Source organism: Mustelus asterias, chromosome 9 (genome assembly GCF_964213995.1).
Source record: "Mustelus asterias chromosome 9, sMusAst1.hap1.1, whole genome shotgun sequence".
Lineage (NCBI taxonomy): Eukaryota > Metazoa > Chordata > Chondrichthyes > Carcharhiniformes > Triakidae > Mustelus > Mustelus asterias.
The window spans coordinates 89800348-89814996 of record NC_135809.1 but is presented as its reverse complement, the minus strand read 5'-3'; the positions used below and the strand labels follow the sequence as shown (position 1 = coordinate 89814996).

The window sequence follows — 14649 nt, the reverse complement described above, 5'->3', positions numbered from 1 at the left end:
GATGCAAAGTTGTCCACAGCTGCACTATACTCACTTTCCCAGAAAAAATGCAATGTAAACGATGGATGAGAACATTGTGAAAAACTGGAATATGAACATTTTTATGCTGAAGTTGTTTTCTCGAGCCAGTGCGGTGCGTGGCCTTTCTGCAAAATACCAAAACATGATTGAATCACAACAGATTGTACTCCTCACGATTAAACCAATCTTCCAATGATCAGTCTGAAAACAGATCAGAAACAGAGGAATAAAAAATGTATGCAAATATATGTCAATGAAGACAGTGATGAGGAATGAGGGAATTTTCCTACTGGACAGGTAAGTATGGTCACATTTTGGACAATTTACAGTTTATGGAGGTTGATAAACCAGTGAGAAAAGAGCCTTGCTGGAGTTTAGAGGTGACAAAGGAATATAGAAGGATTTCAGTGACAGAGAGCCTCAGGAGAAAAATGCTGTGTTGGTGATAGATAATATGTGGGCTTTATAGGTAAGTACAACATCAAAATGAACACACGGGGGCGATTCTCTTATCCCGCTGTGCTAGTTTTGGATGTCTGTGGCTAGGTCTATGAACAGACTAGTCTAAGTGCTAGGGTTTTAGGGGGGGCCAGTTGAGGGGGGGGGTGCTGCTTGAGGACTCATCATTTCAGGCAGTTGGTGTTCCAAGCAGGGTTGCTCTGTTTAATATAGACACTCATACTGCATGTACTCTGCAGTGAATGGGAACCCATCTTGTGATAATTAGGAGTCTGCCCCTGCCCCGTGTCACTGACCTGCAATAGATGCCTGGAAGGGAATGCTGTAGATGCATTCATGACAATGGCTCAAGGGAACGCTATGGCCATGCCTGCACACCAACCTGTATGCTCTCTCTGCCTGCTGCACTCACGATGCCAATGGCAGGCAACCTAATCAGGTGATGCATGGCACCACAGATTATGTTGCATTGCCAACATCTACAAGTTGGGGTACTTGTTCCAGTAAGGGATTGTGGGGTGGGGGGGTGGCGGTGGGATATCTCTCTCTCTCTCTCTCACCCCCACTGTGCAGAATGGATCTCGGGCTTATTGATTTAGAGCTCGCTATCATAGTGGCAGCCGAAGAGGAAGAAGCAGCTCAGGAGGTGGCGGATGTAGGGAGGCCGCTCCAGGAGCAGCCAGTGGCAGGCCTTCAAGAAACAGAGTAGGTGGCTGCTGCTGTTGGCCATGAGGTGGGAGATCAGTCTCCTGAAAGGATGGTCGGGAGAAGGAGGATGCAGATGCAAACCAGACCAGGACATCTTTCGATGGGCTCTCAGAGGTCATGTGCCGTCGCCAGCTCCGCTTATCCAAGGACGCAGGCTGGCACTTGTGTGAGGTACTCGCACACCTGACACCTGAGGAAAGTCATGATGTGGAGATGCCGGCGTTGGACTGGGGTAAACACAGTAAGAAGTTTAACAACACCAGGTTAAAGTCCAACAGGCGTGTGGCTTTTGCTACCAAATAAACCTGTTGGACTTTAACCTGGTGTTGTTAAACTTCTACCTGAGGAAAGGGCAGCCATTAACTCCCTGTAGAGGTTAAGTTGACAGCGGCATTTAATTTCTATGCGACAAGGTCGTTCCAGTCACCCACTGGCAACCTATGTCGGATGTCACAGGCCTCAGTACATAAATGGGTTCGCCAGGTCACAGATGCCTTGTTTGCCCAGCAGGTGAATACATAGGGCCCGACTTTACCATTTTGATTCTAAGTGCTGAATCTGGGCGCAATTCAAATCCGACTTGGAAAACTGCTCTCAGGCGCTCCCATACGCACTTAGCCTGAAAAAAAAATTGCGAGTCTGAATCGTGCTGTGGACAGGGCTTATCGCGCCTGAAATGCTGCAGCTGCGATTGGAGCTTTGAACTGCTCATGTGCAGTGAAAAACAAAATTGAAAATCGCGTCCCTGTCACATTGCTCCCGGGTCGCAAAAAGTGGATAAAGTGGCCCGGGAGCAATGACCCCCACAGACATCACCCCACCCCCACAACATAACTGTCCCCCTTATCCACCCAACCCCCCACAACATAACTGTCCCCCTTATCCACCCAACCCCCCACAACATAACTGTCCCCCTTATCCACCCAACCCCCCCTCCCCCCCCCCCCCCCCGGCTACCCAGAGGATCATGACCCTCTGCCCCACTCCCCTCACCACCGGCTGCCCGCAGAGGGGCAGCGGATCCCCCCGCCCCTGCTCCCCACCTCCACCCCCCCATCAGAGATCCATCTGGCCTCCCTCCCCCCCCCCCCCCTCCCGCCAGAGAATGATCGGGCCTCCCTTCCCCCCCATCAGAGAATGATCGGGCTTCCACATCCGCCCCCCCGCCCCCCCCCCCCCCCCCCCCCCGCCAGAGAATGATCGGGCCTCCCTTCCCCCCCATCAGAGAATGATTGGGCTTCCACACCCCCCCCCCTCCCCCCCACCAGAGAATGATCGGGCCTCCCTCCTCCCCCCCCCCAACAAGAGATACATCTGACCTGCCTCCCTTCTCCCACTCCCTCGCCCCCACCAGAGAATGATCAGGTCTCCCTCCTCCCTCCCCCCCACCAGAGAACGATCAAACCTCCCTCCACCCTCCCCCCCCATACCAGAGAATGATCAGGCCTGCCTCCCTTTCCCCTCCTCCCCCTCCCCACTACTGATCTGAGTTAGAGAGCCATTGGAAGCTCTGAACGCACCTCTTCGGAAGCTGGAGCGCCCAAAACAGACCTTTGCCGAGCATGTCTGTTTCACGCTGAATCTGGACAAGCGAATATGATGGTAAACAGGGAAGTGCTGGTAAAGTTGGGCAGGCAGCCCCTTAATTGAATTTAAATGCATGCAAATGCATTTAAATTGCATTGCGCCCGTTTCGGGCGTAGTTCAGATCCCGGCCATTTTTGGGCTTTGGTAAAGTGGGCATCTGCGCAGACACGGGCACAGATCATGCTAATCGCCTCATGCCCAACTTTACCAAGTTTTCACGCCCAAAAATGGGCGCAACGCAGTGGTAAGTTTGGGCCCATATACTTTAATGTTGGTCAGACACAGCAGGAGGCCTGGGTTGCTGGCTTCATGCCATTGCCAGGATGCCCTATGTCCAAAGTCCCCGCAGGGTGAGGGGCAATCATTTGTCAACCGAAAAGGGTTCCACATCCTGAATGTCCACGACAGCTATGTGCTGAGGTGGTCGAACTGTGGAAGTTAAAATGCTCAGATTTTTAAAAAATCATGCCTTTTCTGTAACAGCTTGTGAGGATGTTATCAGTTGCAGATCTTCAAGGGAATCTGTCTGCTTCAGACTAAGCCACATAACATTCTGCTTTTTGACCTTCACTGGAGGGTAAGCAAGACTGGATTTTTCCATAACAAGTACCAAAGGCGAGATATGGGGATATGCTATACAAATGAAGGATTAGCAGAAGTCAATTTTTCATTGAATGAGAAAGGGCAAAAAGCCAGGATTTAATTGGCAAATATGTATGTAAATGAAGGATGTGAACAAAATGCGTGTTCCTGATTTGCTGTAATTGACTATATCTGATGAGTTGTTTCTCTGTAATGTCAGAATCACTCTAGCCACTTCAATGGAGGGGAGTTCTCCTTGTGCACAGGTAATTAAAGACCTTGTATTGGATGCATGGTGTCCAGCGCTGTTTGTATTAAGAGTCGACTAAGTATGCCTAAGGTTGCTGGTACCGAACGATCTCTGACAGAACAACCCTGGGCTCTTTGAAGACCAGCCCAGGCTGCCGGGCTGGCTCGTGGGAGACAAGGGCTACTCACTGAGGTCATGGCGGATGATGCTAGTGTGGACGCCCAAGACCAAGGCGGAGGCCCGCTACAATGAGGCCCACGATGCCACCTGATCTGTCGTAGAGCGGTGCATAGGCCTGTTCAAGATGAGATTCCATTGCCTGGACTGCTCTGGGGGTGCCCTCCAGTATGACCCTGAGCGTGCCTCCTGCATTATCATCGTCTGCTGCATTCTGCACAACATTACGCAGCAGCGGGGAGACCAGCCGGAGGAGGAGGAGGAGGGTCAAGACAGGCCTTTGCCTGGACCTGTCAATAGCTTGTTTTTCTAGGTCCAGGAGCAGGTTCCCTTAGTGTCAGGGGGTATAGCAGGGTAAATACGGGGGGGATACAGGGATAGGGTCTGGGTGGGTTGTTGTCGGTGCAGGCTCGATGGGCCGAATGGCCTCCTCCTGCGCAGTAGGAATTCTGTGATTCTACGTTCAATGTTATAGGCTACACTCCCTCTTTAATTACCTTAAAAACTTTTTATTTATGTTTTGTTTGCACTTTAGTCCCACGCTTCTGATCTACGGGCACCTGGTTTGGAGGGGGGCGGGGAAGGCGGCGGACCCCCTCATGAGCCTGCTCCTGGGCCTAGCAAAACAAGCTATTAACAGGTCCAGGCAGCGGGCGACCAAGAGGGGTTGTCCAACCCGATTGTCTGCCCTTTTACCACGCCTACATTCGCAGCCAGGTGTCCCGGGAGTGGGAGCATGCGGTGTCCGAGGGCACTGTCGAGGCTTCCATGCTCGTTGGGCACCGTAGGGGCTAGGGTGGATTATTGACCCCTTTAATCACATTTTAGTTTGATATCTTTAAGTTTGCTTTGCTTTTTGTTTCAGGTGGTTCCCTTCTGTTTGGGGGCTGCCCCTTTTATAAATAGTCTACTTTAGCCTGAGAGTCTGGCTGCAGGGCAGAGGGAGTGAAGTTTGTGACAATGGTCGAAGACATTGATCTTCCCAATACTGAGCTGCAAAAAGATGTGGCCCATCCAATATTTGATGTTATATAAGTAGTCTGACAATATAAAGTCAGCCAAAGGGATGAAATGGTACCATGGTAGATAAGATTTGGCCATGGGACATATGAGAGGAACATCATACCTACAGATAACATTGCTGGAAGCACCATGAAGTTAAGAAAGAGGGGAGGGTCAAATATAGATCCTTGGGAAGTCCAATGGTATTAGGATAGGATAAAATTCCATTGTTGAAATATACGTGTCTATATTCAAATGGGAAGCAAGGAACCATGTGAAGCCTATTGTTAATGAGCATATTGTTAATTAAACCTTTCTCTGAACTGACATGAATTTTGGAAAAAGGATAGATGTGATCGTGAGCCAGTTTTGTCCTGGAAATGCAGAATTCTCTGCCACGTGGGATTATTGTAGCTATATGGTGTAAAAACATTTCAGTTCATATATTGCCAAGATGTGCCTGATGTTGGATTCACAATGAAAGGTACCGAATTCTGTTAATTTGTATTTAAAGGTACAACCGTATTTGTTTTAATATGCAATATTTTATTTTAAATGTCTAACTATTCCTGCTGAAATTATTTTAAGCTTCAAAGGTAGAGGTGCAGCAGGTTCCAAAGTGATGGAAAATTCATGAAATGTTAAACATCATGATTTCTGCTGGGGAAGTCATGTCTTAGACCCCCAGAAAATAATTCATAACATCATAAGAAATAGGAACAGGAGGATGTCTACTTTTCGTCACTCGTTAGTAAGTCCTAAATCAATCACTACTGCAAAGTACAGTATGCCCTTGTATTGTTTTCCTTCAAGAAGTGATGGTATGCTGGGTATACCTACTGCTTAAATTACAATACGCTTACCATCCATTATATTTTCAGTGTAATTCCTCTTCATATCCTTCAGGAAAAAAATGTGTCTGTATTTGAGTTGTTTGTTTATTTGGGACTGTGTCAGATTTTTCCTTAATATTAGTCAGCTCTTGGTACATATTGTACATTAGCATTCAAACAATTACAGCGTTAGAAAATTACATACCTAAATCACATAGCATCTTTGCAACTTTGCGATTAACCTGGAACAAAAAATGTTAACAAATAGTTTCATTCCTATTTCAGGTCAAAGCAGATGACCCTGCCATTTCACTAGAATCATATATTTTCAGCCAGAGTTAACAGTTGTTTTGGTTAAGTTGTACACATTCCATTGATTGTAATGTATGAGTTCATCCAGTCAGTTGCTCATATTGTGATTTTTTTAAAAATTACTTTTTATCCCTTACTTTCAGGGATCAAATTGTACTGAGTACTTTGAGGTTCGATGAAACACTAATGTGCCTCAATCTTAACTTCAAGGAAAATGACTTGTCCTAATGCAAGAAAAGAAATCCCAAGGTGCTTCACATTTAGCCTTTGTGGAAAAGTTAGGTGACTGAACTATGGTTGAGGAGACAGCTTTTCAGAAAGCCTTTCGAATCAAATAATTTTATAGAACAGACGGCCATTCAACCCATTTCATCCGTGCCAACTCTGAACGAGGTATCCACTTTCATTGCCCTGCCTCTCTCCCATACACTTTAACATTTATTTCCCAAAATACTGTAAATCTGTGATTTTATAAAATTAATAAGAGGCATGAAAAAGAAAATGGATAAATATTTTGGGAAATAAATCTCAATACTGTTCTATGTTACAAGAATTCATACATAAAAAAATCTTCTAACCCCTTCCTTCAGTCAGTAATAATCTTCCATTTATACATTATAGTTACCAGCTCATTGACCAATAGAAATAAGAAATTATTAAAATCTCTCATAATCTCAAACAGTTAGACTTTGACAGTAGTTAGGTAGACCACAACCACACCATCGTTAATATCACCCATCTTCATTGCCAAAACATCGCCCGACTGCATCCCTGTCTTAGTTCATATGCTGTTGAAATCCTCATTATGTCTTTATTACCTCAAGATTTGAAAATTCTTCTTTGTTTATGAATTCATGTGATGTGGACTTTGCTGGCTAGGCCTGCATTTATTGCTCATCCCTAATTGCCCTTGAGAAGGTAGTGGTGAGCTGCCTTCGTGAACAACTGCAGTCCCTGAGGTGTAGGCACACCCAAATTGTGTTAGAGAGGGAGTTCCAGGATTTACAGCAAGAGTGAAGGAACAGCAAAATAATTCCAAGTTGGGATTTTGCTTCTCTTGGTAGTGCTTGTGGGTTTGGAAGGTGCTGCTTAAGCAGCCTTGGTGAGTTCCTGCAATGCATTTTGTAGATGGTACACACTGCTGCCACTGTTTGATGGTGGTGGAGGGAATGAATGTTTGTAGAAGGGGTACCAATCAATTGAGTTGGTTTGTACTAGATGGTGTCAACCTTCTTCAGTATTGTTGGAGCTGCACTTATCCAAGCAAGTGGAGAGTATTCAATTACACTAACTTATGCCTTGTTGATGGTGGAAAGGTTCTGTGGGGTCAGGAGTTGAGATACATGCCAAAGGATTCCTAGCCTCTGACATGCTCCTGTAGCCAGCATATTTATATGGCTAGTCCAGTTCAGTTTCTGGTCAATGGCAACTCCCAGGATGCTTACAGAGGGGGTTTCGGTGATGGTATTGCCATTTAATGCCAACGGACGATGGTTAGATTCTCTCTTGTTGACAATGGTCATTGCCTGGCAATTATTTTGTGCAGATGTTATCTGCCATTCATGGCCAGCCTCCCACATTCAGCCCTCCATAAAGCTGGCATTGTCCAAAGTTCAACTGCCCGTGTCCTAAGTGCATCAAGGGCGTAAATTTCCGGCCGTGCTCGCCCCAAAGTCAGAAAATCCTGCCTGAGATCAGCGGAGCTTTGCATGGTCCGCCTACCCCCACCCCCCCCCCCCCCCCGACCCCCGCACCCCTACCCGCTACGATCCCCGTGTTGGGCAGGATGGGAAAATTTCCCCCAAGTGTTGTTCACTCATCACCATTGCTGGCTGATCTAACCTGCATCCCAGTTAGCAATGCCTCTGTTTAAAATTCTCATCTTTAATTTAAATTCCTCCATGGCCTCTCTCCTCCCTTTCTTTATAATTTCCTCAAGCCTTACAACCTTCAATACATATTTGGTCCTCCAATTCTGGTCTCTTGAGCATTCTCAATTTTAATCACTGCATTATTGGCAGTCATGCATTCAGCTGTTAAGACCCTAAGTTCTGCATTCCCTCTGTAAACCTCTCCTCTCTTTCTTTAAAATGCTCCTTACAACCTACCTCCTTGAACATTTATACTGAAATCTCCTTTTGTGGATCAGTCCCAAATTTTGTTTGATAATGCTCCTGTGAAGAACTTCTCAATACATTAATGTTTCAATACATTAATGGCACTATTTACACACCAGTTGTTAACGGTGTTAGAGATGAGAAGGTATTGGAAGCAAAGTGTTTCCAGTACATCTTCTAGATAGACTGTAACCACAGTATGCCAATAGTGGAGGGGAAGAGTGTGGGGTAGAGAATGCTAAAGCAAGTGGAAAACCTGGCATGATCAACGTGTAGCTGTATCTGTGTGTGAGTGCATTTGATGTGAAGATAAGATTAAATGAGGAAAAGAGGTATCAGAAGAGGAGCGCAAGCAGTCAGGCATATGTTGATGTCATCAAGGATTAACAGTCACTTTTTGTAGAGACCTATTAGAGGACATTAGCTTTCACATGTGGTGATAGCCCTTTCCACCACTTCTCCGATTTATTTTGCGGCTGTGTTGATCCATCATCTAAAGCTGACTGATGCTTCTTAGCCCCCACTGGTCTCCGACGCTGTACTTCACTCTTTCATTACCCCTGGACTGCATCATACTCTAGATTATTTAAGCTTCATTCTGCCCTTCTACTGGCTTTCTACTATCAAACCTCTCCTCTTCTCTTTCCTTGGACTAATCTCCAGGTTTTCTATTGATCCCTCTAATCAATTTTTCCATTATAAATCATCACATCAGACCATTTCTCCCACATAATTCATACTGGGTTTCAACCCCAAATCTTCTTTGGCTTTAACTGTGGAACTATCATACAGTTGGTTCTGTCACTATTTCCTTTTCAACTAACCACTCCAGCTCTCAGGTGCTGCTAATCAATAGTTTCTCTCCCCTACATTTTCCAAACATTTCTTCAATGAAACTGAATTACTGCTCCCCTGATAGCCTTGTCACTCAATTCCTTATAACTCAGTTATCCATGGTCACTTCACTGTCTACTTACATTTTAAATGGTTCTCTTTATTCAGACGCTTTCCGTTTCAGTTTTGAAACCAACATTGGATATCTTCAACCTTTTCTTCAAAAAGACTAAACACATCATTCTCTCCAATTACCCCAGCATCTCTGATTTCTCTTTCCTCTGTAAGGTCATGTAACACATCATCACCTCTGAACTATGCTGATATTTTGCAAACCTTATTTTAATTGCTCACCATACCCAGGTGCCCTTGTTGAAGCATTAACAAGATCCTTTTTGATTGTGGCCATGGTACACCAGTCCTCCTGATCCTCCCTTTCTACCAGCTTTCTTCCATTGGGACTACCTTGACACAGTTCTACCCTTGCTTGTCTAAACACAATTACGCATCTTAACAGTGCTTCCCTTCCTGCCGCTCAGTCATTTCTAAAGATCACTATCTCATCAGTACACATCTCCTTATTTACAGAACCTGCAGGCACAAGATCAACTTCCAGCCAAAGAAATTCACCTTCTCCAAACTTTGTCAGTTGCGCCGTATAATTAAGCAGTAATGGGCTTTTATGTGCCAATTTCATGTGTCAGCTGCAGAGATATCTTTGACCAAACTCAAGAAGTAGGCCAGAATTTTCCAGTCCCCCACTACCACCGCAGGGCAACCTGTAACAGGTCGGCAAGCCACTGAAATCTCCATTCACACCAGCGGGACTGAAGATCTGGCTGGCGTGAAGGGCTGGAAAATCTCAGCCTTATTATATCTAGATAATTTTCTTCTTAAAATTTAGATTACATTTGCTTCCAGCTCTCCCTCTTTACTTGACCAAAAGTATGTTACCCTAACAGTGCCTTCTGCAAAAGAGGAAATAACAAATAATCTATGGCTAGTTCCTCTTGGAGGCTCACCCGATGGCCCAAACTTACCCTTGCCCAAATCAGCTCAAAGGAAGAACAAGCAACAACTGATACTCCTTTGACAAGCCAGAGCAGCAATACCAAACAAAACTGCAAAACTATTAGTAGTAGGTGCCACTTTACCTGACCAAATAAACCCTAGGATCCTACAGCACATTGCTTCATTCCTTAACCACAGAACCTTCTAAGAATTAACAAGAAACCTAAATGCATCAGTCCACTTCTCCTACATGATTATAATCAAATTACACAAAAGTTTCATAAAATATATACTCAGATATATAGCACAACATAAAATAAATGCAGTCTTATTAATAAAGACAAAGTAATTTGTCTCACTCTTACCTTAGTCATGATGAGAATTGTAAAAAAATGCAGCACAGCACCAACCATTATTGCAATTGTTTTGGCATGATCACTCAGAAAGTCTGAAGAAGACTTTGTGAACATAACAGCAACAATAATCCGACATATTACAATTCCAAGTGCAATACCAATAATAACAGTGATCTGTAAAATAACAGGACATGACACTGAAAGTTAGCCCAATACACAAGGGAAATATACAATGCTGATGTGTGTAAGAAAGGCTAGTACAATAAGGGTGGCAGAGGAGATACATAGCACTGACATAACTAATGCAGACTAGAACACTCAAGGGGAAATATTAGAGGTGTTACACTGATAATCACGGAAACAGTTCTGTACATATGCTTGTGATCACTTTGTGTATCATCATTAGACAGCCATAGCACCAAGCTCACGCATTATTTGACAGCTTGAGTCCCAACTCATCCACAACTGGCAGTCAAATTCATCAACTGATTTCTCAGTGGACACCAGCTCAATTACTGTTGGACACATTCGCTATTGCAATAATCACATTCCCAAATAACTCCCATTGATTATATGCAATCCCAGACTCACTTCTTAATGAATATTAACATTTCTTAAGCTCATGGCTTATCGACAACAACAATTCCTGAGATAGTTATCTATTGGACAGCAACATATTTCTAAGCTCACCCTCTACTTGGATGCAGCAATCTGCAACTTATTTCCTATTGATACTTTGCAATTCAATAATTTCTCATTTCGGTCTCTATTGATTATTTAAAACTCCAGGCTCATTGGACAGCAGCAAATAAAAGCACAACTGCCATTTTTTTTTCCAAAAGTATACTTTATTCAAAAAAATTGTAGAAGTACATAATAAAACATTCAGACTTGAAAATTACAGTGCAATAAAAATCACCCTGTTTCCATACAGCATGTTTGATGCTGAGGTGCCTCATACAATTGCAATACTCTTGATACTTACAATATACATTCCATATATCAGGTATACAGTCTGACAGCAAAAGTATTTCAAATTGAAAATTACAAGAAGTGCAATAGAGCCAACTTTTCCTTATACAGTATGCTCCTCTCTGAGATGCCACAATACCATTTCAATACTCTTGATATTCAAAATGTATATTCAATATCAGGCATACAGCCTGATTCAGCAAGGAATTCTACACAATTTCCAGTCCCTTGGTTGATGATTCCACACAATAGAGCTTCTACTTGCACACCTCCATTGTGTGGAATCATCAACCTGCTTATTTCCAATTCCTCCTGATGGATTCGTCTAAACTTTCTATATATCCCAAGTGACAGGGGAGATTGCAGCCTGACTCCAGATTTAATCTGAAAGCTTTCCAATTCTCACCCATTGATTGAACCTGCATTATTGATATTAATGGAGAGCATTTGGATCCAATTGCTGATTCCCTTCCCAAAGCCCATTTTAGGTAGCACATCTATCATGTAGGTGTGTGACATTCTGCCATAGGTCTTCTCCTGGTCCAGGATGATAAGGCAGGTGTCCATCCCCTGTTCCATACATAGATGATCATATCCCCGAGTAGTGAATGCCTGAATTAGATCTTCCTGCAGGGCACCATGCAGATTCCCGTTCAGGGTGGATCACCAACTCCAGAGCAGACTTGACTTGATTTGCAATGACCTTGAATAGAATTTTATAGTCTATATTGAGCAGTGAGATGGGCCACCAATTTCTACTTTCCTTCCTTTCTCCCTTCCACTTGTAAATAAGGGTAATGATACCTTTCGTCATGGACTTAGACATACTTGTGGCCAGAAGCATGCACTTTCAACAGATCTGGGCCAATCCAGTCCCACAGAGTTGAATACAAGTCAGCCAGTTAGCAGTCACTTCTGGGAGTTTTACTCTTCGAGAAAGGCTTGAAGGCCGTAGTTAGCTGATCCAGAGTTAGTGGTCTGTCCAGACTCTCCCAAGTACTGTTGTCTAAGACCTTTGTAATAGAGGACAGGATGGACTGGGAAGCCATGCTGTCTCTGGGCTTTGTGCGATATAATCCAGCAAAAAAGGATTTGCTGATCCTCAATTGGTCAGATTGCAATGACATTACCAAGCCATCTTCTTGCTTCAGGCTGCTGTTGCGAGCTCTCTCTCTTCTATACTTTCTGGAAGAAGAAACATGAACACATCTCATCCTGCTCCACTGAGCAGACTCTGGACCAAAAGATGACCTTGGAGGCCTCCGAGGTAAAAAGCATGGCTTGCAGACTCCTCACCTCATGGAAATCCTCCTTGATATTGATCGCCATCAACTCAGCCGGGTCAGATTCTGCATGCTTTTCTGGAATTGGGAAATTTTCCTCTATTCATCTCTAGCCTTCCGAAAATCTTCAAGGATGAAGAACCGCTTAATGTTTTCCTGATTGCTTCCTACCAATGCACTGGAGACTCAAAGAGGGGTTTCACAGTTCTCCAATCTTTGAAATTTCTTTTGAGTTCTTTGTTGTTTTCCAAGATCGGTAAATTCACCTTCAACTTCTACAGCCCCCCGCTAACTCTTTGGTCTTTTTATAAGTGACAGTCAGCTAGTAGGAGGTAGTGGTCAGAGAATAACATCATATTGGTAGCTCTGACTGTGAAAGTGTGGGACACAAACAGGAAATCTATCCTGGAACGGGCAGACCTGTCTGACGATGTATCTATGATGCACTCCATCTGCAGGATTGCTGAAGACATCATGCAGCTTAGCATCTTTTACCATTTCTATCAGGAATCTGGATGTGGCATGCAGTCTGCTTGTCAGATTGTCCAGACACATCAATGATGCAGTTGAAGTCACTGCTCAGATCAACCCACCTGGATATCGCCAGCTGCAACGGGAGCTGCTGATGGCCAATCACTCACCAGTTCGAGCATTGAGGGTTCCTTTTTAGCATGCTACATCTGCCAGGAATAAACCCATCACTTCCTTAACTTGAAAGATGGAGAAGTTATCTCCCTACAGCAGAATACCCAGGATGGAGGAATGTGAATCATTTCCTCCTGACCAGATCAATGGTCTTTGGGACCATTGCCTGTAGGAACCAAGGTGCGGGATTCCACACTCTTGCAGAAACAGCAGGTCAGCTTTCAATTTGGCAAGGAAGTCCAGGTTGAAACACATCTCATAGTAATTTTAACACTACACACATTAATGGAAGTGATCTTTATTCCCATGTTAAGCATCTTGTTGTCCACCAGGTCTATAGTCTTTGATAGTTCCAGTGCTTGGGTCTGCTTCTGCATACCCATAGTATTCACAAATTGGAACTGAAAAGATTGATTATGTGGACTTTAACAAAGAGGTTGTGCTGGAATCTTTGAATGGCATCAAGATAGATAAGTTGCCGGGTCCGGATGGGATGTACCCCAGGTTACTGTGGGAGGCGAGGGAAGAGATTGCAGAGCCTCTGGTGATGATCTTTGCGTCGTCGATGGAGACAGGAGAGGTGCCGGAGGATTGGAGGATTGTGGATGTGGTTCCTATTTTCAAGAAGGGGAATAGGGATAGCCCAGGAAATTACCGACCGGTGAGTCTAACCTCAGTGGTTGGTAAGCTGATGGAGAGGATCCTGAGGGACAAGATTTATGAGCATTTAGAGAGGTTTAGTATGCTCAAGAATACTCAGCATGGCTTTGTCAAAGGCGGATCGTGCCTTACGAGCCTGGTGGAGTTCTTCGAAAATGTGACTAAACACATTGACGAAGGGAAAGCGGTGGATATGGTTTATATGGATTTTAGCAAGGCGTTCGAAAAGGTCCCCCATGCAAGGCTTCTAGAAAAAGTGAGAGGGCATGGGATCCAAGGGGCTGCTGCCCGGTGGATCCAGAACTGGCTTGCCCAAAGGAGGCAGAGAGTGTGTATAGATGGGTCTTTTTCTAAATGGAGGTCGGTCACCAGTGGTGTGCCCCAGGGATCTGTCCTGGGACCCTTGCTGTTTGTCATTTTCATAAATGACCTGGATGAAGAAGTGGAGGAATGGGTTGGTAAGTTTGCCGACGACACGAAGGTTGGTGGGGTTGTGGATAGTCTGGAGGGATGTCAGAAGTTACAGAGGGACATAGATAGGATGCAAGACTGGGCGGAGAAGTGGCAGATGGACTTCAACCCAGATAAATGCATAGTGGTCCATTTTGGCAGGTCAAATGGGATGAAGGAGTACAATATAAAGGGAAAGACTCTTAGTACTGTGGAGGATCAGAGGACCTTGGGGTCCGGGTCCAGAGGACTCTAAAATCGGCCCCGCAGGTGGAGGAGGTGGTTAAGAAGGCGTATGGTGTGCTGCCCTTTATCAATCGAGGGATTGAGTTTAGGAGTCCGGGGATAACGATGCAGCTGGAAACGATCCTCGTCAGACCCCACTTGGAG

At 44.7% G+C, this 14649-nt stretch overlaps 1 protein-coding gene across 2 annotated transcripts in view; it reads right to left on the bottom strand.

Moving 5' to 3' along the window:
* LOC144499161 (anoctamin-9-like) overlaps positions 1 to 14649 on the bottom strand; it is a 133477-nt gene that overhangs the window by 44304 nt on the left and 74524 nt on the right. For both annotated transcript variants that reach the window (XM_078221243.1, XM_078221242.1), the window contains 3 exons: positions 10259 to 10423; positions 5825 to 5861; positions 35 to 146 (listed from right to left, as the gene is read on the bottom strand). In XM_078221243.1, the coding sequence (XP_078077369.1) occupies positions 35 to 146; positions 5825 to 5861; positions 10259 to 10423 (314 nt within the window). The remainder of the gene's footprint in view (positions 1 to 34; positions 147 to 5824; positions 5862 to 10258; positions 10424 to 14649) is intronic.